Source organism: Anarrhichthys ocellatus, unplaced genomic scaffold (genome assembly GCF_004355925.1).
Source record: "Anarrhichthys ocellatus isolate YVR2014 unplaced genomic scaffold, GSC_Weel_1.0 scaffold48, whole genome shotgun sequence".
Taxonomy (NCBI): domain Eukaryota; kingdom Metazoa; phylum Chordata; class Actinopteri; order Perciformes; family Anarhichadidae; genus Anarrhichthys; species Anarrhichthys ocellatus.
The window spans coordinates 229,023-253,448 of NW_022280078.1; the positions used below are offsets into that span (position 1 = coordinate 229,023).

At 40.9% G+C, this 24,426-nt stretch overlaps 3 protein-coding genes across 3 annotated transcripts in view; 2 read left to right on the plus strand and 1 right to left on the minus strand.

Moving 5' to 3' along the window:
* Window positions 1-379: 379 nt before the first annotated feature.
* On the plus strand, window positions 380-7,733 carry ankmy1 (ankyrin repeat and MYND domain containing 1). Its single transcript, XM_031869746.1, has 20 exons — window positions 380-691; window positions 865-1,011; window positions 1,108-1,302; window positions 1,699-1,743; window positions 1,830-2,059; window positions 2,230-2,446; window positions 2,669-2,830; window positions 2,910-2,983; window positions 3,186-3,756; window positions 3,841-3,959; window positions 4,054-4,225; window positions 4,343-4,483; window positions 4,599-4,706; window positions 5,111-5,218; window positions 5,318-5,440; window positions 5,916-6,017; window positions 6,388-6,553; window positions 6,670-6,757; window positions 6,911-7,062; window positions 7,291-7,733. The coding sequence occupies exons 1-20, from the start codon at window positions 473-475 to the stop codon at window positions 7,452-7,454; spliced, it is 3,303 nt and encodes a 1,100-aa protein (XP_031725606.1). The 5' UTR covers window positions 380-472; the 3' UTR covers window positions 7,455-7,733.
* A 933-nt stretch (window positions 7,734-8,666) lies between these two features.
* LOC116395644 (E3 ubiquitin-protein ligase RNF14-like) lies at window positions 8,667-18,752 on the plus strand. The gene is made up of 7 exons (XM_031869680.1): window positions 8,667-9,044; window positions 9,247-9,377; window positions 9,528-10,436; window positions 11,678-11,756; window positions 12,031-12,234; window positions 12,534-12,706; window positions 12,848-18,752. Exons 1-7 carry the CDS (start codon window positions 8,891-8,893, stop codon window positions 12,977-12,979), a joined length of 1,782 nt encoding a protein of 593 aa, XP_031725540.1. The 5' UTR covers window positions 8,667-8,890; the 3' UTR covers window positions 12,980-18,752.
* Window positions 18,753-20,171: 1,419 nt separating this feature from the next.
* Window positions 20,172-24,426, minus strand: part of zmat3 (zinc finger, matrin-type 3) — a 12,396-nt gene continuing 8,141 nt past the window's right edge. The window contains exon 6 of the mRNA XM_031869681.1: window positions 20,172-24,066. Coding sequence (XP_031725541.1) covers window positions 23,858-24,066 — 209 coding nt within the window. The 3' untranslated portion in view covers window positions 20,172-23,857. The remainder of the gene's footprint in view (window positions 24,067-24,426) is intronic.

The window sequence follows — 24,426 nt, forward strand, 5'->3', positions numbered from 1 at the left end:
CTTACTCAACAACAATCTCTTAATTTCTAAAACCTGTAATTAAAAAAAAATAAAAATGTCACCAAACAGAGGTGATTGAAGGACGTTGGATATCTAAAGCAAAACAAAAACCCCAACAGTTCTTAAGTAGTCTACGAACAAGTGCATTTGTTGCTTTAATTGTTGGACAGGGGATAGTTTAAGGTTAGTAATGGAGCCTAAAAATAGTATTACTGAGACTAAAAATCATAGTTTTTAAAAACTTTTCGTACTTCCTTTGTCTTTCGTTTGCGCATGCGTGAGAGCTCTCTCCCTACCTCAGATCATTATGCTGTTGACATGACAACCGGCGCCGCCGCTTACAGAAAAGTTAAAATCTGACTTCTGACAGTTAAAGTCTTCTCCTAAAGACCTTTGCAAACCTGTAACGTTAACTCTAAACTAATTGTTGTTGCGCTCCGACTGGATTCAGGTGAGTTATCTTCCGGTTAAAATGCTGTCGACCGGCAAAGGTGTTGCGGGAGCACCGGGGCTCGGAGGTGCGGAGCCCGGCACCGGGAGTCGAAGAGACGGTCACAGAGGAGCCCTAAGCGGGGAGGAGAGACGACAAGGCCTCGGTGTTCATGAGATGCCGGATGGGTCCAGATACGAGGGAGAATGTGTGAACGGATTCAAACACGGTAAAGGGAGGTACACCTGGAGTAACGGAGAGGTAACGTTAATGTCAAATGAACACGATAATCAGGCAAAAAATGACATAAGAGGCCCTTTTCCCAAAATATCTTACATAAAACATAATGACATATTTTACTGTCTCCTGTCAGTTTTTCTTGAAGTTTAATAAAGAGCAAGTCACTATTTTATTTCCCTGTCTGCTACTTGTAGTTCTATGAGGGCTCTTTCTACAAAGACTACAAGCATGGGGACGCACTGTACTGCTGGTCCACAGGCCACAAGTTCACTGGCAAGTTCTACCTCAACAGAAAGGAAGGATATGGACAACATCTGTTCCCTGATGGAGCCACCTTTCAGGTAAAATGGATGAATGACTTTAAGCTTTGGATAGTTTTTTTTTTAACTTCTTTTTAAATATCAGTAAATAGAAATCAAGCTCTCCCCTCCTCTCAGGGTTTGTACCATGCTGACAAGAGGTTTGGTCCAGGTGTGGCGAGTTATCCAGATGGGTGTAAGGATGTGGGTCTGTGGCTCGGAGGGCGCCTGATAAGGCTCTGTACCGCTGTAGAAGAGGGCTTTAGCCTGAAGAACTTTCCTGAATATGCTGCCTACATGGACCCAGCTGCCACCACAGCTTCCCTGTCTCAGGTACATGGTTGACCACTTTCTCACCCACAGATGAATAGGTATGCCAGGTGAAAACATCTTCATTTTCATACATATATTTGGTTTAAAATGGTCTTTTTGTTTTTACAACAAAAAGTTGAGTTCACAGCTTCAACAATGTTTGACCCAGCCAAGAATATCTAAAACTTCTCTCCTAATTGGATTGCCCCAAACTGTCTCTATAAGACAAATACTCATTGCACTTGTGTGTGTTTTTTTTATTTCCAAGCCCACCAACACTGTATAAGCAAAACATTGTTGTACCAGGAAGTGAAACCTAAATCATGGGGACTTTCTTCATGCAAAATGTACACTTTCATGTATAAATTTCCAAAATATTTTTAATTGACCTCTCTGCTCCTGGCCTCTCCTCAGCAGCCTCCCACTAGTGTCCTACAGCCAGAAGCCAGGGTGGACTCTGTGGTAAAGTACAGCTACAATGAACATCTATGAATATGAGCTTTGTGACTTAACCCAAAACAGATCAATTAATGCACCATCCTCCTCAGGTGGATACGGACGGAGATCTGCTGCCAGATGATTTTATCCTTCCCCCCGGCATGGAGAGTTACTCAACCGATGGCGATCACTTACCGCTGCCCCCTGGCCGAAGGAAAGAGCTGGATCAGCTCTTCTATGGTGAGCTGTGGGAGCCGGATGCTTACCAAGGCTATAAGCTGGACCCACTGGCCTCCCTGCCCTCACAGCCCCGCATACTGGCTCACATGCACAAACACAGGTCAGACATGCATTTAAAAAAAAAAGAATTGTTTTGTACCAAAAACACATTTTGCTGGCAGCAGTAAGGAGTGAAAAAAGACATACATTATCATGTACAAGTATGTACAGTTTTGTAAATAAGCTGAAATAAGCATTTTTACTAATATAATTTGTATGTGGGTCTCCCAGACTACTGGCTGAAAATGTGGGCTGGGATGTGGCAGCTGTTCTCGCTCTGAACCGGGAAAGTTTTGGTCCTAAAGGGCCTTTGGAAGTCAGTTCAGAGTTGTTGATCCAGCACGCTTCCAGAGGGGAACTGCAGGCAGTGTCCAAGATCCTCCAGGCCGGTTTGGTCCACCCTGACGTGGCAGATTCACAGGGACACACTGCACTGATCGCTGCCACAGTAACTCTTTATATATGTTCGCCTGTAGTTTCTTGATTTGGTTTTTCACTCGTTTGCTGTTTGATTGGTATCCAATTCAGGTTTTACAATGTTTTTTTTTAAATTTAATACAATACAATAAAACTAAATAGATGAATAAAAACAGATTAAAATGTTTATTCTTTGGTTTTATTCTCATGTTTGCCTCTCTGACGGTTTCATTCTGTTTCTTGTACCTGTCAGGTAAACTGCCATGATGACGTAATCCATCTTTTGTTGGATCGGGGTGTCGATGTTGACAAGTTGAATTGTGAAGGCATGTCTGCCCTGGCTGCGTGTCACGTCCTCTACTACCCTTTGCAGTCTCTGCACACCACTTTGGCTGAGACACCCTCCAAAACTCAAGTAAGATTCCACCTTATGTTTCCTCATAACTTCTTGATCTGCGGTAAATTAAATAACTTTCACTGTGATGTGTCATCAGGGTTTGAGGTCTCCATCTGCATGCGGGAACAGTCCCCAGATCAGCCGAGTGGACTTCACCACAGACACACCCAGGTTTAATAACACACCTCACCAATAACACAACCATAAGCAACTACACTAACCAGAGTCCCCTCTCTGATCAGTAGGAAGTGAGAGAAAATGTCATATTCATAGTCACTCCCTACAACGGTGTTACCATCCTTTAATTAGTTATGTCTCTAAAACAAGCAAATGTATTCATTTAAGTTTCATATTTATTTTTTGGTATTTTCAGGACAGCAGAAAAACTAACAGAGCACATCTTACATCACAGCAGTAAAGTGTCTATTAACAGTGAGCTCATCACTGAGCGTTGGGCTGACATCAATGAACCTGAGACCCCTACAGACGCTGGAGACCAACAGGAAGAGGGAGAAGGAGAGGAAAGAGACTGCAAGGAGACAGGAAGAGAGGGAAAGGTTAGAGAGAGAGAAGAGAGGAGCAGAGGGGTGGATGAGAATGAGAGCAAAGGGGAGGAAAGAGGGATAGAGAGCAGATGTGATCAAACATGGGGAAATGGAGAAAGTGAGGTGAAAGAGATGGAAAGAGACTTTAACAAGAGAGAGGAAGATGGGTCTGGTGGTAGAAGAGAAACAGGGTCAAAAGAAGAGAATATTAAGGTGAGGGAGGAGGTAGAGGAAGATGCAGAGGAGAGAGTAAGGAATCATCATGAGGAGGATAAAAAGGAGAGAGGAAGTGAGGGCGTGCCTGGTGTGCAGCGCTTCATTCAGGTGTTGGACGGTCACAATGCACTGGGCAGCGTACAGTGGAAGGAATGTCGTGCTGAGGCCGCAGGAAGAGTTCAGGTACAAAGCACAGAGATCCCATTCTATCATTAGTTTGAAAAGGTTCTTTTGAACTCACTGTAGTCTACTCAACTCTGTCTGCAGCAGGGCAAAGACGAAGAACTGACCCAAAATACGTCCTTCGAGTCTGCCTGCTCCGTCAGGAGCTATGACATCCAGGTCACAGAGGAGACTGTACGCAAGATGGCTGCCATGAAAATTGAGTCAGTTCTGTTTCACCTCTATCCTCTCTTGTCTTGTACTGTTTGTTCTGCTCTGATTACACTGATTTTGTTTGCGATGTGACTGTCTCACCAGACACCGGGTTCGTTTGAACACCCTGAAGCTGTTACTGGAACGGGGAGCTGACCCCAACGCATCCAGGGTCCCCATGCCGGTTCTCTTTTTAGCCATTATGGCGGCTGACAATGAGGCCGTCAGGAGACTACTGCTGTGTGGAGCTCGCACTGACATTCCCCTTCCTCCTGAGGTAGATTTTTTAAATTTTTAGAACTTTTTTAGTAATGTCACACGATACACATTTGTTTACCCACAAAGAAAACATGCAGAGCACAACTTCCCTTCATCCTCTCATCCTTTTTTGCAGAGAAAAGGTCTTTATCCCCTGCATGTAGCTGCAGCATTGCCAGGTCCAGCAGGTCCCAGAATCACAGAGTTTTTGCTCCACGCTATCACTGACCCAGACGCACGAGCATGCGACCAGAATGAGATCTGTGAAGGAGATACGGTCTGCGTGTTTCCGTCCTTTAAGCCTTAAACCTTAGTAGTAATATTTAAGGTCATGGGTGAACTGGTAAGAAAAGGGTTTCAGTCGGAGATCTTTTTTTTTTTTTTTTTTACAGATTTTCATGAAGGCCCAGGAATCAGTGAGCCCCAATGAGAACCCAAATCTCAAAGAAGGAGGCCGAACGGCTCTCCACATGGCCTGCCAGAGAGACAATGACTACCGGGTCAGTACATGCTGTACTAGCACACGCTCACACCTTTACACACCATCACTGATGAAACATCATACTATTGACTGTCTGTAGCATGTTGCAGACATGCTAACCAATCATGTTGAGTATATTTACACAGTCTCCCAGAATGTCAAAGAATACATGCTACACACACAAATACATGCAGAGCTCAAACTATTTGTTGTTTTGAGTATATTATTCATTTTGCTTTAAATAGCATGACTTACAATGTTTCGTGAACAATGCAAAGTAATAATCTGGCTAAGCATTAAGTTTAATAGCTTTAACAACTACAGGAGATCATCTATTGCAAGGCAGAAAATCACATAAATCATGAGGTTTGCTCACAATAATATTATGTTCCATTTAAAGTACTCTGTATATTTTTTATGCAGAATGCCAGCAAGGTGGTAGCCCTCCTGCTCTCCCACAGGGCCAGCACAGACCTCCTCTGGAGTGGACACTCACCTCTGTCCCTGGCTATAGCAAGTGGCAATGAGCTGGTAGACCACACACACACACACACACACACATAGACGTATACTGTAGAAGCCTACAAAGCATCACTTTGTCCTGAACTTTGTCCTGAACCTGATCCCCAGGCTGTGGAGGAGCTGTTGAACGGAGGCGCAGATCCCAACATCCCGCTGGGCCGCAGGGTGGGCAGCGCCCTCTGTGCCATCGCCAACTTCAACTACCACTTAGGTGGCAACAGAACTAAGCTGGTACACACACAAGCACACAGACACATAGATATATATTTAGATAAAGATGTTAGATAGGCAAAATGTAGAGAGAAAAATGCAGTCAATTGATTTAGCAGCTGACTTTTGGTACAAAGACTTATAGTTTTCCTAAATGAAGCTGCTTAATAAATTGACCATGTTGACAATGTTTTTTTTAATCACTTGTTTTTGTCTGTATGCAGGTGTGCAAAGATGATTTTTCACTGAGAATGTGAAACATACACATTTAAAACAACACATTTAACTTTGTTCTTAGTGAATTCAAATGAGTCACAGTTAATATAACTTAAAAAATAATTATTGAAATGATTGTATCCCTCAATATTACAGTTAAGTAAGAATAATAAGAAAAAGAGTAAGCAAAGAAATATGTTTTTAAGTTGGAGCAAAAAGCAATCTCTGTATTGAGTCAGTATACGGTTAAATTGTGTGTATTTGTGTGTCTTTGATGTAGTTGGGCATGTTAGTTAAAGCTGGTGCCGACATCTTGATGCCAGTTATGGTTGGTGATGTTGTGGGAACCGCAGTCGACTATGCACACTACTCCTTCAACCAGGTAACTGTAGAAACACCGAATTACAAAAGGCCTTTCAATCTGTCATACTTTTGCAAACATTATAAGCATTCGTTTTTCTTGAGACTGTGTCAGGGAGTTGTTGATTCAACTTCTGGTTCTTATTCATTGTTAGTGGAAGAGTTGTTCTGGACTGCATTTTGTTGACATGCTCTTGTAATATTTTGCCCCTGTAGACACAGAAGGAGTTGAATCAAGTCCTCTATGTGGCATTTTAAACTAAGATTATATAGTATACACTTGCACTCATACACAGAGAGAAAGCTTTAATTACTTTGTTTTGATTGCTTATTTCTTCGTGGCATGATTTCATCTGAATAGCTGTCTGTATGTTGTATGTTACTCTATATAGGACTTGCGTATTGCCATCACTCCCTTCCACGCTCTGAACATGCGGGAGAGGGAAACATTCAAAGCACGGCACCAGCTGCTGAGCATGATGGGAGATATGCTGAGACAGCTTGCTGGCCAGAGAGAAAAAGAAAATTTAGAGAGAGAACAACGCCTTACGTTGAAGAGTCAGTACAAGACATATATATACATATATATATATATTTATTTTTTAAGGCAAAAAATATGACTATGTTTTTGATTGGTTGTCATTCGATGCATATGTATGTGTGCTGTATTTGAGTAACAGGTAACACAGGGGCAGGTGCCTTTTCCTCAAACAGGTCCCTCCACAGCTGTGAAAGGCTATCACCCATAACAGAAAAGCAGAGGTACACATAAACACATATTCATGTTCATTTTGTCCCTTTTATTTTTCTCGTCCCTGCCATTTGTAAGAAAGTTTTGTCTGAAAGTCCAGAGGCAAAACAAGGAAACACAAATCTTACAGGAGCCTGTTTCCGTCTGTGTCAATCTTTTCTTAGGAAACCAGTGTTTAAGTTCTGCTATCAATGCGGTCGCTCACGGTCCGTGAAGCTGACTGCATGTCGCTGCCACAAGGTCTTCTACTGTTCCAGGGCCTGCAAACTGAAAGCATGGGATGAAAGACACAAGGGAGAGTGCATCCGGGTGACAGGTGGGAATAAGAGCCTCTCCATCCAACAGTTAGAACCCAACAAACCACACAACACCAGCCCCCAAACCCTACCGACGCTCAGACCAGAAATATCACTAAATAAGCTTTTAATAAAATGACAATGTGTATTTTTGGTCTTGGTGTTTTGAATCTGTGGTTGTGATGTACAATACATGGGAAATACTCATCATGTAAATACTTTGTCTATCTGTCTCTCTCTTAATCCAGCATCTGCTGATGGAATCCAGAAGAGGGTTATGTTGAAGTCCAAAACAGTCCAGAGGCCCCCGAGTGTTAAGTTCCAATCCCACACAGCCCCCAAGCCCATGGGCATGGCGGAGAATGTCTTGGAGAGCAAAGTCAACCCGAATGAAAACTACAGCTACAACTGATTGATACGAAAATGTCACATACTTAATTACAGCTGAAGTAAAACTTTATCAACCTAATATTGCAATGCACTTCTGTTACATCATTTCTTTCTCTGATTCTTTAAGTCTTAAATTTATATATTTGGCTGAATGGTGATGACAATATTTTGTGCCATAATCCTTTATCTTTGGTATATTTATTCCTGTGAGTTTGCAATCTGTTATAGTATTACAATAATAGTGTAACAATGTACGTCCCTATCTGTACTAAAGCCACAGAAACACTGAATGTCTACATTTACATATGTATGTGAATCATCTGGTGGGAACTAGATTTTGGCATATGCCTTCTTTTATATCTGTTCTGACTAAAGATATTAAAGTTGGTGATCTTAATTTCCATAATACCTTTGGTCGATCTTTGAATGAATCAGTTAAAAGTATGAAAAACTAAAGTTCCACTTTTCTAGAGCTTTCAATTGCCATTTCATTCAAATAAAAGTACAGAAGTATTATTAGCAAATTGTACTTAAAGTATCAAAAAGTCCCCTGTGACTGATATATTTTTATATGACATTATTAGATTGTTAATACTGATACAACAACATGCAAACAACATGTTTGTAGCTGGTCGAGGTGGAGTGAGTTTTACTTACTCTATATATTAGTAGGTCTCTTAGTCCAGTGGTTCCCAAGCTAGGGCTCGGGCCCCTCTGAAGGGACACAACTTGTGCGATACAAGATAAATGTGAGCGATTGTGAGAAGACTAATGGGAGAAAAAGGAGAACAACCAAAGTTCTTATTCACAAATTTGTATTGATGTTTGGGAGTTTTCTCTAATCTGTTTACTTGTTACTGTCAAATAAATGTAGTAAAATACAATATTTTCCTCTGTAAAATTTATAAAGTAGTTTAAAATGTTATTACTTGAGTAAATGTACCTAGTAATCTTCCTTGCATCTATTCTGTACTTTGTACATCAATGTCAATACATTTCTTAGATATCTGTAAAATGTATTAAATGCACAACTCAAATATATCTCGTACTTTTGTTTGAACGTCTTACCCAGAGCTTCGTTAACAACATAATGATTTTTTTTTTTGTGGAAAGAAAGGCGTCTATAACATGATTACCGTAAATGACATAATAGTGGCCTGTTTGACATAACAGCAGCAGCAGGGAGAGGTTGCTGCTGTGTACTGCGCCTTGCATCATACAATGATGAGTCAGCAGGGGCGGGGAGCAGGCTGGCATGCAGACTCTCAATAAACACCGAAGTATTTGTAACATTACACTAAAGAATATCAATTATTGTTTGAGCAGTCAAAGGCACCGAAACAACTGCAGACGTCTGCTCAGAAAAAACTCCAGCAGGAAAATACTTTTTTTTCTTCCTCTAACGAGCAGCTTCTCTGACATTGCGAGCGGGAAGTGGAGTTTGTTGTGACTGGAGCTATGAACGCGGACATGGAGGAGCAGGAAGACGAACTGCTCGCCCTCAAGAGTATCTTTGATTCCGAGGAGTTCCTCCGGGATGAATCGAAATCTGCCGGAGAAATCCGGGTATCTGTTGAGCTCCCTGCGGACTTCACTGTGACTCTGAAAGAAGGTAAATAAGCTTGTTAGAGACATGTCCTTATTGACATGAACAGAAGCGTGTGGATAATGAGCTTTGCTTGGCATGAGGAGTGTTATGCATCAGTGTCCACAGCAGGCTGTGTGAGAGCGTGATAAATAATGTAGAAATGTTTTGGAATTTAATATTGATCTTACTTTGGTCATGTTGTCTTATCGTTGTTTTTTTTTCGAAGGTGAAACCCTGAGGCAGTATGAGATATCATTCCTTCCACCTTTGCTTCTGACCTTTGAACTACCTGAGGACTACCCGTCCTCCTCCGCTCCCTCCTTCTCCCTCACCTGCAGCTGGCTGACACATACACAGGTAATCAATAGAAGCCAGGCAATGTGGGTAAATAAAAACATTACTGTTTACAACCTGCCTATAGGCTCACAAAGACAGAGAGAGAGATGAATGCAGATTGCAGAGGGTCAATAAAGATTACATCAGTCCTTTTGCCCTCACCTCCCACAGCTCTCTGTGCTGGGTGCTCAGCTCACCAGTCTCTACCAGGCCATGGGGGGCGCTGTGGTGCTCTTCACCTGGGTGCAGTTTCTTAAAGAAGATGCCCTCAGGTTCCTGGACATCCATACCCTGCTGGAGCTCCCCTCTGATGAACCCAGCACCCAGTACGATAGCCAGGACTCAGGAAACGCTGCACTCTCAGAGCCAAAGAACAATCAACACATTCCAAAGTCAGGAGCCACATATAGCCAAAGTCGTGCTGTCTTAGACCTTTGTAAACTAGAACTCTCTGCACCATCCTTGGAAGTTGAGCATCCGATAGGGATTCTTGCTGATGGCCAAGATCCTTCAACCTCGGACTGGAGCAGCACAGACCCAAGGGAGGCTGAGCAGACCCTCCCAACCTCAGAGTTTCAGCCCGACTACCAGAATGATCTGTCCTCAGTGGCAGGCAAGTCAAAGCATCCTCCATTTGCTTCGTCAGATCAAAGTGGCCAAGAAGATTTCTTAAATGACGGCGATGTGTCAGCCTCACTGTTACTTCCCCCTGGCTCCTCAGACCCTCTGGATCAAAGTGAACAAGGAGCTGCTTCTCTGCCCATCTGCCCAAGAGAATCCCCTCAGAATGAAGACCGAGCCCGCTCGGGTCTTTCGCTAACTCCGTCCCAAACTCTCCTGTCCCAGCTCTTGATCCATAATGCGACTCAGACACAGAAAGCGTTTTTAGCCAAGGTGTTTGACTGTGGTGTGTGTTTTGTGAGCTTCCTGGGTTCAGACTGTGTCCATTTGCCCGAGTGTGGCCACATCTTCTGCAAGGCCTGTCTCACCAAGTTCTGCACGCTCCAGATAACAGAGGGCAACGTCAAGGGTGTCACCTGTCCCGAGGCAGACTGCTCTGCCACCCCAACACCTTCACAGGTACGGTGCTGATCTGTCTGTCTCTTCTCCCGCCCAACTACAGTTTCTTTTTGAAGCTCTTTCTTGTGCTTTCGGGACTTTAGGATAATGGGGAAGATTGTTTTCTTTTACAACTGTGCTGAAAGAAGTACTTTGATCTTTAACTTAAAGGGACAGTGTGCAGGATTTGGTGGCATCTAGCGGTGTGGTTGCAGATTGCATCCAGCTGAATACGCCTCTGTTCAGTCCTTCCTTTCCAAGCCTCCGGTTACGAGAGCCGCTGAGTGCAAAACCGTGGTAACGCCGTTGGTCAAGCTCAGAGGTTATCCTTACCATAATAACACTCCTTTCGGAGCAAAGGAAGTCAGACGGTTTCACAAGCATGTCAGAGGACTACAGTGGCCTTCAGGTAACGTAGAAACGTGAAAGGCTCTCTCTAGAGTTGTGTTTGTCCGTTCTGGGTTACTGTAGAAACATGACGGTGTAACACGGTGGACTCTGTGAAGAGGACCCGCTGCCGGGTGTGCAGGGCTCATTTTAAGCAAACTAAAACACAACAATTCTTATATTCAGGGGATTACACACGAATGAAAACATAGTTATGAATAGTATACTCCATTCCTGCTAATAGATCCCCTAAATGCTACACACTGTCCCTTTAAGTAAAAGTAGCAATACTACAATTTGAAAATACATTACAAGTAAAAGGTCTGCATTGAAAATACAGTGGAGAGGTGTTACTTAAATGTACTTAAAACATCAAAAGTAAAAATACTCGTGCAAAATGGAATTTATATTATTATATTATTATTGACTGTTTGACATGTAATTATTCTTCTAATGCTGCTGACGCACATTTTTGCTACTTTATACATTGTGGTGGACATTTTCATCTCAAACAATGCATCATATTGAGTAAGATGACATGTTTTGTGTAATTATTTTAAATCTGTAAGCAACTAATTCACTATAATAATAAATATACAGTGGAGTAAAAAATACAATATTTTCCTGTAAAATGTATTGGAGTAAAAGTATAAAGTAGCGTAGAACAGAAAGTACCTCAAAACTGTACCAATGTACAGTACTCGAGAAAATGTTAAAAGAGTTACTATCCACCACTGGAGATGTGGATGTGATACTGTTTTTTTTTTAAATTTCTGCATTTTCTCACATGCATTTTCTTATTACTTATGCGTGTATGCAGAGATACTCTACACCAAAACCAGCATCATTCAACAAATGTCTGCCCTGTTTGTTAGGTGAAGTGTCTGGTAGGGGAGGAGCTGTTCAGCCGCTATGATCGTCTCCTGCTACAATCTACTCTGGACTGCATGGCTGGTATGTTTCCCCTGTATTCTTGTTTGAACTGAGGATGTATTCAAAACCTTATACATCACAATGACCAGAGTTAAGGATGTAGCAGTTTCCCTGGAGAAGTCAAAGAATTGAATAGATTCACTGCAGGAGTGTATTTAAATGTGTTTTTTGAGTTCAAGCATGTGACAATAAACATTTTTTTTGCCTGTTCTTGTTATTTAAAACTAATTTAATTTTACAGTAGGTTCATGGAGGGGTCTCTGCTCATGTCTCTTCTTTCCTCCCCTCCCCGTAGATGTGGTGTACTGTCCTCGACGTTTCTGTGGTTCGGCCGTCATTGTGGAGAAATCCAGCGCTGCAGCCCAGTGCTCTGTGTGCAGCTTTGCGTTCTGCGTCAACTGCAGGAAGACCTACCATGGGACAGATGGGTGTCCGGAAAAGAGGAACAGGAAAATACAGGAAGCACAGCAAGCCAATGCAGACCTGCCACAGTCACAAGGTACAAGCATACGCGTGTTTGCTTGGGTGTATTTTTGTGTTTTTTAATTTGTAACAAAACTCCTTGTAGATGTTGAATGCAGACTCCTTCATTTGTAAAGTCACTAGTAACTAAAGCTGTCAAATAATTGTAGTGGAGTAAAAAGCGCAATTTTTCCTCTGAAATGTAGCCGCAGGAAAGAGACATAAAACCTCCAATTTGTAATTAAGTACAGAACTTTAGTGTGCCTCGTTACATTCCACCACTGGTTTGTGTGGATGCAGATGTATATCTGAAGCAGTGCTCTGTGTGTGTCTCAGAGGGGTTGATGGCTCTGTGGGACGACTATGCCAGTGGCAGTAAGCAGAGGCAGCGCCTCCTGGAGACCAGGTACGGCCGCAGTATAATGCGGGGCACTGTGGAGGAGTGTCTGAGTGAAGACTGGATAACCTTCAATAGCAAGAACTGTCCTCACTGCTTCAGGAATATACAGGTATTCAGTTCTTCACCTATTCACACTTATTTGCACACATACACATGAGCACAGACAAGCATGTGTTTACAGACACATTGTAATGCTCGGACTGTTTTAGACCACTGCGTCTTTGGTAATGCGTGTGTTGTTGTGTTGTAGAAGAACGGTGGATGTAACGTAATGACGTGCACTCAGTGCAGTCAGCTGTTCTGCTGGATGTGCCTCACCAGACTGCCAACATCTCATCACGGGAAACACTTTGAAAACAGTGCCTGCTCTGCCTACCAATAGGCCCTTTTCACAGCTGCCATTTTGACATGTCACATCAGGGTAAACACAGGTTTAATTGATACACATTAATTATGGTCCCATTCTGTTTAGTGCGTCACGTTCATTCCAGTGAGCCAGCATGCACAATACCAGGACGAAATACCACCTAAATGCAACAGGGCCATCATTAATGTGATTAATTACACCTGTGTTTATCCTGCAATTGATATGTCAAAAAGGCTTCTGAGAAAAGAGCCTATAGTACCCAACTTGGTGCTTCAGCTACCTTTACCGCCACCCACTGGCCACCGGCCATGGAGGGAATGACGTAAACAAATGTTGCACATGGTATGCTGTGTTCAGTTCAGTTTGATTACTAAGTGCACTTTTAACAAATACCTGACAATGCACATAAATGCTGATTTTAACTTAAGAAAAAAATATGCAATTAGTATAAAAGAAGCGATAACGATGTGGAACATCTCTGCCAAATAGTTATCATATCAACACAGTTTGAATCTGGTGGTGGAATCAGATCTAAATCATAATAACGTATTCCACAATAATTCATCATTATTAATTACTTTATTTTGTAATGATAATCGGAAGCTGCAAAGTAACAAACAGATACATTTAGCAGTGTAAAAACAATATTGGTTTCCAAAATGTGGTGGTGTATAAAGTAGCATGCAATGGAAAGAATCAAGTAAAGTACAAGTACTTCATAACTTAATTTGAGTACTACTCAAGTAGTAAATGCACTTTGTTACTTTCCACCTCTAGAATCTGGACAGTATAAATATTGTAGGATAAATGGCTTTTGCTACAGACGCGCCAACAAATAATTTTGTCACAATTCATACAGAAAAAGCCCAAAACACATGCAAGGTCCGTGCACAAAGTATAATTAATTTGCCATTGTTCACGTTGTATAATGTACAATGTCAGTTTAGGGGTATTACCTAATGTCATTGGTCTACTTGTGCAAATATATCATCAATTTATTTATTTATTTAAGGCCTCTTAAACTTTGAATGTTTCAGGCTCTAGTGTTGAGACGTGTGATGAGTCCGACTGTTAAAGGAGTTGATTTACATTGAACTTTGACTTTATTGCTGCATGGCTCTGTTGTCATGACAGTAACGCCACTAAACTATGTAACATCCTTTAAGATTATTTACTGTTTGCACTTTTAACTATTCTACATAACATTAAATAAATAAATAAATAAAAAGGATCATTTTGCAGGATCATCCTCTGGGCTGTGTACAGAGTGCTTCAACATGACTTTCCACCACATAAAAGTCACTATCAAACATACTCACACTGATAGTGCCAACCCCCATACTTGAATAGCATGTTCAATACGGCAGTCTGCAACAAGGTGCACATATCTATGCAACACTAGTCTGTATTACAATACTTATTAACAATAGTAATAACATATAAAACCTACTTTTACTCTTCAAAATGCTTAACTTTTAACAAATGACAGAGGTTTTCTACCTGTGTCTGCTGCCCGTTGGCATCATGGTTACACAGATTTCAGGCGAGCCAATCAGCTCCTTCCAATCTAAAAACTCTATTTCAGACTCGTTTGTTTCTGTTATCAAGTAGTACTAATCATTATTATTGCAGCTTCCTTGTTAAATGACATTTGATTGATTCAGTGTAGGCAACGCAGAGAGACTGCACACATGAAAAGCAAAATTAAGTTGTGCAATAACTTTATGAGAGAAAGATTATAACAGCTGGTTCTGTGACCTCAGTGTTTATCCACAAATGCATGTGTCAAAGCACGAGTTTCATGCTAAACCTCCACATGATGGCAGTATTGTAACTTCATTCACTTTTTATTCACTGCTATATTTTTGGCAGCAGATGGCGCCACAGTCTCACTTGCAGTACTACAAGTATGACGGCCTCTTTTCTTCTTCCAAACACAATCATCCCATCTCCCCAATTAAGCAAGACAACACTGTGCGGGGTGAAACTGCAACATTAACTCTGCTGACTGTGTTGAGAGTAAGACAGTGTTGTTTGCAGCCGTGACCTCATTTCACACGTTTAATCTGTTGCTCATTGTCAGTCAGGGGGATAAGTCTGGGAGCAGGAAGGGTGGGAACATCTTCCTCTCTCTTCCTGTTACTGTCATACGCCTGTGTGTGTTCATGGTAACAATCCAAATGAGAGCTGGACTGAGATTTCTATCCAGTAGATAGAAATCTCAGTGATATGACACTGATATGAAACAGCATCTCCCCACCTGCACCAAATGTATTTACAAAATTCCCAGATTAACTGATGTGGTGTTTAATTATGAGTTATGAGAATACTATAAAGGTTACTAATGACTGTTGCTAAATGCCACTGCTTAGTACCACCGTCACATTTATATCACAATGATACAATCTCTGATAGCTGAATATTTGAAAGCACATAAATTGAGCCTATGTGATAATAGTAAATGCTAAAACAGTGAACACATCTATTTAAAGGTTGCATTTAAACATCTGCCACCGTAAATCTCTAGGGTCCATGTCACTCATTTCTACTGAGCGTTTACAGTCGTATACAAAACCACAGCACATGTCTTACACTGTCATGACCAAGGGTGGGTGCTAAATAACAAAAATGTCAAAACAGATCCCTTTTAGTCATAGTAGGAAATGCACTTTTTAATTAAAAAACATACTTTGTCTAAATATTAAATAGTGAATGATAATGTATTAGTGACAACTGTGTGACATGCATGTTTGCAGGTCTAGATGCAAAATGAATAACTGATGAAAGGAAATCACCCAGTGTGCCTTTTTTGATGTAAGTCAGTGTGTACCAAAGCCACATTTCATCCACAGTTATGATTATTGTACCTAATGGTTCTTATTTATTAATCAGTCGACCAATTGTTTCTAAGATTAATTGATTAATAGTTTGGTGTTTCAGTTTACTTTTCTGTTAGACAATTTATTGATTAAGCAAATAGTCGTTGCAGCTCCAGTACCCAAGGAGTCACTTTTTAGACCCTTTCAACTTCCTGTAATGTACCGGTCATTTGATTCTCAAAAGTATTTTATTTTACAGCCCGTTATAAATTGTTCTACAAGAGTTTTAGCTGTGCAAAAACCTAACTGCTATAATGTTCTGAAGTTCTGAGACAAAAGTGTGCTGTAAAATTGTAAATATATAATACTTACAGGGTGCCCGTCAAGAGTAGCAAACGTTTCTGCAAGTTCTTTTTGCATTATAGCAGTTTGCACACTTGTATGCATGCACATGTTTAAAAGGAAATACTTTGTTACTTTTATGTTAGTACTAGTGTTTGACATTCTGTTTTGCATTATTCTGTGTACCATGTGGTTCATTCATGTACTGCTGCTGTGACATGCAAACTTCCCCCGAGGATAAATAAACTATCTATCTATCGATCTAAATTATTTTTCCTTTTTTTTTTTTTATAGCAAATGTCATCCAAGTAAGTAATGTCACGGTAATGTTTGAGTATAGAATCAAAAGGTTAATAATGATAATCATAGATATTCGTTGCAAAGACTGCTGGGAAATATTTTAGCCTCAATATCCTGAACCTTTAACACGTTATAGGCATATATTCAGCCACTATTCTTCAGAAATGCACAGTACAAACACGTTTTAATGTCCTTCAAATGGCACCCTGCAGCTATTTGTTTGCAGTTTTGCATCTACTCACTGTTTGACTTTCTGTTTTTACCCCCCACCCCTCTTCCTCCACTGCTTTGTTTTAACAGTGGAACAAAGACCACTGACAAAATACTGGCACTCTCTATTTCTGTCTCTCTTTGTGTGTGTGTTTGTGTTTGTGTTTGCGTTTGTGTGTCTCTTCCAGGAATAATCCAGTTTCCACAGAGGGGTCATCTCTTCCTCGTAAATGTCTAAACAACTGTTTGCCTTACTGACACAACAGGGCCTGGATGACTGGAATCGGAGAAGTCGGCAATGTGTCTGTCGTTGTCAAGCCTCTATTTTTGTGGTACATGTGAGATATAAAATACAAATTAAAAAAAGGCATTCAAAATATATATATAATTTATATATCAGGGAGCAAAGCACATCAATTTTAACACCCTAGGAAAATGACCCGTGAGTAACCACGACTTGGGTGTGTGATGCAACTACTATATGTCATAACATGTATATTGCTGGGGACCCAAGAAAGCGCAGTGTTGAGTGAGAAGTTGTTTGTATGAGCGGTTCTCCAGAAAGCTGCAAGCAGCAACACCAGGGGCTAAGCACTGGGCCTGTTCAGAACAGGCCCATGCTTTGAACGGGCACTGCAATATATCGAAGTGCCTCCTCTTAATGCCGGTTTGAGTTGGAATCAGGCATATTTTGCCAAACACTTACTGTAACTACAGCATTAGTACCTTTATACGTTTATTTTGTACTGCACTAATACAGAAGTTGGACAGACATCAATGTGCCAGCACTCATACTGCTGAGTACTGGCCAAATTCAAGCACTGTTTTCATAGTTGAAAATAAGAGAAAGAACCATCCAAAGGCAGATATCCAAAGTTAAACCTGAGGCCAGTACACCACATTTCAGGCAATCTGTTGATAAGATTTGTGAGATATCCTGCTGACAGTCAAACAAACAAACTACCAGGGGCACAAGAACAGCTTTTGTGGCAGAAGTAATATAATGAGTAAAGCTTGGCTATCAGTGCAGTGGAAACTAGGCTACTGAGAGCTTCTCCTCCCCGAGAGACAATAACAGCATCAACTCACAGAGTGGTTATTTCCCCCAGAGCGCTATGAGCTGAGCCATGGAAGGGAACACATGAGACACACATTCACTGTAATAATCATCAACTCAGCTTGGTCATTAATATCATCTGCACGTTTATTCATCTGTCAAAAAACACACACAGCCTCAGTATATCAGTATATCAGTCGTTCAGGCATCCATCCAGTCAGTCAGTCAGCGGTATATTGGCAACATTGATTAGAGGCACTGAAAGTGTGCTGAGGTTTTCACAGAGGGTACACCAGTATATACTGCCCTGCAGGGGGAGCTACTAGGGGGTTTTGGGGCCCCTGACAGTAGATGGAGGTGAGGGGTCCTGAATTCTGTCAGTGTAAAAGACTGACTCAGTCTGTAGACCAGGATACATGGGCTTTCATGTGAGACAAGCGTCCCCTATGTTTTGATTGAGTGACAACATTAGAAATCTATACAGCTGAAGTGGACAAGCACATTCTATATATGCAGAAAAAAACAGACAGTTTTAAAGGAATAGTGTGACATTTTGCAACATATTCTATTCTCTTTCTGGCCATGGAGCTGGAGCCAGGAGGTGCTTAGCTTAAAGACTGTAAGCATGGGGGAAACAGCTAGCCTTGCTCTCTCTAAAGTTAAACAATCTGCTACCAGCATGTCTAAATCTTCCTAATTAATTAAATCACACACTTCTTCTTCGCAAAGTTTTGGCCTCTTTTCTAAGTACTTTAAGTAATTAATGTCAATCTCGGCCAAATACTTGAGCAGGTTGTTGTCACTGCAAGGTTGCCAAAAATAGCTGCACTACATACCTCCACCTGACACCACAGAGTACACGAGTGAGACCACGAACGAATGAGACACGTGTTAATTAGTAAGCTTTTAGACCATAGACTGTTTATATTAAGAGGACGTAATCATCGTGACGTAACCCATTGGTTTGTGGACTACCGTTATGAACCCCCTAGTTCGTCAATTTTTTGTGTTGCCATCTTGACTTTTTGCAACCGGTGAATGGAAATTACTATATTTGGAATGCGGAGGAGTGACGTAAACTCATGTTTCCAATGTTTACTGAGGTAATAAATCAAGTGAGAAGTAGGGTCATTTTCTCAAAGACTTCCATACAATCGGACATGTTTTTGCAACCAAGGAGTCGTCCTCTGCTGGCCGGTAGAGAGAATGCAAGTTTTATGACACTTCCGCATTGGCTTCACTCGGTAGAACCGGAGGTTGCCGCCTGGCTTGAGACGTGTTGGTTGGCAGATGTTTTTTGTCATTTCCCCGTTTCCAGCCCTTATGCTAAGATAACCTAATCACCTCCTGGCTTTAGTTAAACACTATTAATCTTAAGCAATCTCTAAGTCACGGCAAGAAAATCTATGTTGCCCATCTGCCCTGGTCTGATCAGTCCAATAGTGCAACACATGGATAAATATGATACACATCCATAACGGCTCCAATTTCTCACCTTGTAAACATTAGGATACAAATTGTTCAGAGCAAATAATAACAATGGTAGCAAAGTCTTCACTTGAACTAAACAACATACGGTAGCATACTTTTCTTACAGGTGTCTTTTATATTGAGTGCAAAATCGTGATTCTTTTCGATGCCCTTTAGTAGAATCATCACAGAATACAGACATTTCCAAACATGTAAACCTCAGAAAAAAAACATTCTTGAACAGCATTCTGACTGTCATAATTTCTCTCCATAGTAGAAACATCTCTACGGTTATTAAGTATGACTTAATCATGCACAAAATAAACCAGGTACAACTTATATGGTGCAATATGTAACACTTTTCTGTCATTTACAACAAAGCACTGACGTTCAACTGAAGTTATGGTGCTGAAACACATCAGCGTTCAGATAACAGCATTGGTTAACAACAATGAAACCAATCATTGTCAGTGTAATACAGTTACCATCTGTTACAGTTATCTAACAAGTAAACACAGTTAGAACAAAGCAAACGGAAACAGCACCCGGGTATTTGAACTATTTCAGCATATTACCAGACCAGACAACAACTAAAGTCTTTCCAGAAGCATTAAAGCAATCTTATCAATTTCAGTGAATACAGAGCAAATAAATGTGCAGATTGCCGAAATATTAAACCTATTAACAGTTAATGGCCCTATAGATGCCTTCATTTACCAGAGTGGTATCTTGATTTTGTTGGCTTTCGACTGCTTAAAACCTTTGTGCAACCAATGAAGATCCTTAAATGCAGACTGGTGTTTAACTGCAGCAATACCAATCCAAACATAGTCCTGTTTAAAAGGAGCAGTTTACTGGTGGTTTGGCATGTTTTAGCCCATTAACTACAAATGGTGTTTACTATGTTATTTCAGGCTATTTCATTTATTTTCAATTACTGCCTCGTGAAAATACCAATAGATTGACACTTTTTGAGTCGTTCCCTTTAAAAACTCTTAAATTAACAAAATTTGAATCGCCATACATTTTTCAGAATTTTATTCTTATGAAAGTCTTCTTGTGGCCTCCTTCGTTGTCCCGACTGCTATAGTGGAGGGCCAGTGATCTTTTATATCTACAACCATTGCTGTGATAGTTGTTATATAGTCAGTTGTTTGTTGTTTTTTTCTGAAATACTGGGACAATGTCACCTCGGACGTCAGATTAGCCTGTTAAGCCAGAGCAGAAATTTACTTTTGGGACCATATTGACCCCCCACCTCTCACCCTACAGGGAATAGTGTTTTGTATCCGATTGCCTCCAAGTTTCCATTATGCACAGTGCAATCAGCAAACTATACATGGTAGCTTCATTATTTGCCCAGAAACCAAGCACTGATCTGCTGGAACGATGCCACCTGGCGACAGGATAGGTTAGGATGGGACCAGGGACCTGTGCTGGTCGTCATACACCTTCCCTTGTTTCCTGTATGCTTTTTCAATATTGTATTTCCAATAATGACAAAAAATAATCTTCAATGGAAAAAAAATGTTTTCAATGTGTAGGTTAGGTGGTTTGCTTAAAAAAGACTCTAAGAAGGAATATGCAACATGTGAGCACAATATAAACTAAAAAATAGTTCTTAACAAGCCTAAAAACTAAGTTTTGACGCAAGGTTTCTCTACAAAACAGGACAGGACAAGATTAACTAATATTGCAAAAACCTGCCTTAGAAGTACAGAAACTGTGCAAAATTCCTAACAACTTTTAAATGTATCAAAGTACAAAATGTAATCGGCTTGCAGTGACCCTGGGTCTTTTGGGACCTCTGTGGGTTTGGGGCCCCAGGGCAGTTGCCCGTCTTGTTCAAAGACACAATCTGACTTGGAAAAAATCAAGCTTTGGTTGTCCACACAAAGGCCATAACCTGTGACGAGGTCTTAATAGTTTCCTACGATCTCATTTCCTCCATTCCTTTGCAGCTTATTATTCCATGCAAGGTGTTCAGTAGCTTCATTGGAGTGTGAGCCTGTCAACCTAATAAAAGGTAATGCTACTTGTTCTTTCATGTAAGACAAAGAGTGTTATTCCTAGGAGGAGGATTGCTAATAACAGTCTGTAACTCAGTCTCAGCTCTGCTTTCGTCAGCTCCTTTGTTACTTTTTTATGAAACCATACAGCACAGTGGGCTAATAAAACAGCCAGGCATTTAGTTTTCTATGTTCTGTTTGTCTTTCACCCTCTCTCATGTGTTTAAATCCCTAAAAACCACAGTACTTTGTCCTCACAGTGCTTTTCTCCTGAGTTTCCTCATGTCTGTGATCAGGTGTGTGGTTGTGCTCTAGAGACAAACAAAATATGTGAACAGCTGCCTCTCCCCACACCTAACTAAACTAGGGTGCTGCTTTTATTTCACTTTATACCACATCCGATTACGTGACCCAAACTGTCGTTTGACTGATTCAATTATGTAAAAGTGTGTGCGTGTGTGTGTGTGTGTGTGTGTGTGTGCGTGCACTGCTGTTCTGCAGGGAACGTTGGAAAACCAAATTTAAAGTGGGACAGGAAGCTTTTTCTTCTCCTCTGAACTACAGATCTCCATCCGCGTTTACGAGGTGAACCATGTTGAGATCTGAAAATCTAGATGGAAAATCCTTTCAACTGCTCCATAAAATGACTTTTGAGGCATGAATAAAATATTAGTTTTTCTATTTAAAGGATTAAAGCCACAACAATCTATAAATAAGTATTTAAAAGACAAGAGTTAGTCGTTTCAAACAACGAAGGTTTAGATTTTATGACCTTGTCATTGTCTTCTTTAGTCATTTAGTCAAGTATGACAGTATTAGTCCAACTGCCTTGTGACTGCACGGTATTCAGCTCAGTCGCACTGAACTGGAACAGATAATCAAATAAACAGAAACAGAAAATCTAATTTGATTCGGATTACGTAACTGATCTTTTCAGGATGGGCTTAACACTGACAAACAGCTGGACCTGGGTCATACAAGGTGAAAAACAAAACAACATAAAAAAAAAGATCTGTCGACAAATCCAGACAAGAACCACGTCACTCCTCTGCAGCCGCTTAACACTGCAGTAAAACCTGGTTATGTGTCCTCTGGAAATCAAGATTGATGGTGAGAATTAAACGATATGTCTTACAACCAGAAACTTGCAGAAACTCTGCACACGCTCATTTGCAATTTTCCAACTAGTTAAAAGTTTGGAGTTAAATGCTTTTGGCTGCACGCGTCACTTTGAGTTCCCATTGTGTTTGCACATTTCCTCCCATCACAGTGCCAGTTTGGGTGTGTTGTGAAGACAAAGATTAAGGCTTCTAAAGAAGCCTCAGAGACTCCAGCACAGTCTAATGACTAGCAGCTTTTAACTAGACGGATGATACCAGAGTTACTTTATCAGTGAAAAAAGGGCATCGCCCGAAGCGCTATAGAGGGCCTAGAGTAAAATCCACACACAAACATACAGTGCTGATGGGTAGACATTCAGACAGTGCACAGTTTGTACAAGATTCCTGATAATTATTAAATAGATTGAGTATTTACAATATACGCTAGGCTAACATTAACCAAAGAATCAATTGTATTCATGTATATTATCCTATATTTACATCTATAATTATGTTTGAGAATATTTACACAATATTTATGTGGATTTATCACAAGAAAAGAGTTGACACACAATCTAGAAAAACCCAATCAATACTGCAGAATATTTTCCACTATTATGTCAAAATGGCTAGCCAAAGTTTACTCTTTAGCTTAATTCTCACTAAAGGCACAAACAAGGCTAGCCAGGGTGTAGCCTTCAGCCTGATACACACCAAAAAGATTCATTTAACACTGTTTCTACCAGATGATGTTGTTCGCTGTGCTTTGTCTTTTTTGAAATTAGCGAATAGTGCTTTGGATTTTATTACCTGTGCAAGGTTTGAAAGATGTTGAATTTGTGGCTCAGTGGTCACTACAGTAAGTGGCCCTGATGTCCCTGCTGTAGGGCCTGTAAAAAAAATACCTGTAGGGGCTCATTCACACTCATCAATTGAAACAAGTCTCAAACTTTGTTCTCAGTGATGATGATTGTTTTCCCAAGGATGAGACTTGTTCCAACCCCAAGTGTTTGCCTCCATTTTTTCTTTTACTTCAACCAGTTCCTCTCTATTTTTCACATTTTGCATTCTCTTTCAACGCGTGAATCTTCTGTTTGTCCTAGTCTTTCCTAATGGTTCCCATGTTGGCTCTCTGTGTCTCTCCCTGTAGCCTGAACAAGCTCAAGATTTACATGCAATTCATTTGCATTTACCTGTATCCTGAAGTCAGAATGCAATCAGTCAAAAGTGTAATCTGATTCAGTGTCTGAAAAAAAACATTCCTGTTCTCTGTATTCACGTTGCAGCTTGCTTCAATACTCAGACTCAATTTCAAGAGCAATACTCAGATGAAATAAATCCATCAAATCCAATTATAGCTTCATATGGTAGAGCATTATGTCAAATATGAGGATTTAAATGTTTAAGCGTATATCAAATGAATTGCAACAAGATCTTGAGGCCATTTGGGCTAATCCCTTCACTAAATATTCCCTTCAACCACAAGCTAGTATTTGATTTCCTGCACTTTGGTCTTTGTCTCTCCACCTGTTCTGTCCCACTGTAATCTCTTTCTTTTCTCTCCCCTCCCTCCCCTCTTGTTTCTCTTAGCTGTAGCCGAGGTTCTCCATCTCATGGCGGTATCTTAACTCTGACACTTTTGCCTTGTGCTGCTTGCTCTCCAGGTGCTGCCTGAAGTCTGTCTCCTGCTCGGCTCCGCAGTTGCACATGGAGCAGTAGAACTGTCCGCTGGGAGTCACACACATGGCCAAGTCCCTGGGGATGCGCTGCCTCGGTCTGGGGTTGTAGTACGGCCCTGGAGGGAGAAAGACAGGGGAGACGACGCACAGGACAGAAGAAGTTAGTTGTAGCTACACATTCATCATGAAGGATGCATTAGGAGTGCTTTAATTAATTCATGAATGGTTTAAGGCTACTGAATGAAATGTCAGAAAATTGTGAAAAATGAATAAGACTTGCCCAAAGTCTAAGGTCTTAGAATTGCTTGTTTTATGGGGTTAGCAGTCCCCATCCCAAAGATGAGAAGTTTAAAATCATACAAAACCTGTCAGCCAGTCAGTCAGTCCACCACGTTGGTCCGGACTGAAATACTCAACAACTGTCGGATTGATTGCCATTAAATTTGAAACAGATATCCACAATGCCCAGAGGATGA

Coding starts and splice junctions, on each gene's coding strand:
- ankmy1 (XM_031869746.1), top strand. CDS start 473: ATGCTGTCGACCGGCAAAGGTGTTGCGGGAGCACCGGGGCTCGGAGGT. Junction 692..864: donor ACACCTGGAGTAACGGAGAG/GTAACGTTAATG, acceptor TGCTACTTGTAG/TTCTATGAGGGCTCTTTCTA. Junction 7,063..7,290: donor AGAGTGCATCCGGGTGACAG/GTGGGAATAAGA, acceptor CTCTTAATCCAG/CATCTGCTGATGGAATCCAG.
- LOC116395644 (XM_031869680.1), top strand. CDS start 8,891: ATGAACGCGGACATGGAGGAGCAGGAAGACGAACTGCTCGCCCTCAAG. Junction 9,045..9,246: donor CACTGTGACTCTGAAAGAAG/GTAAATAAGCTT, acceptor TTTTTTTCGAAG/GTGAAACCCTGAGGCAGTAT. Junction 12,707..12,847: donor ACTGCTTCAGGAATATACAG/GTATTCAGTTCT, acceptor GTTGTGTTGTAG/AAGAACGGTGGATGTAACGT.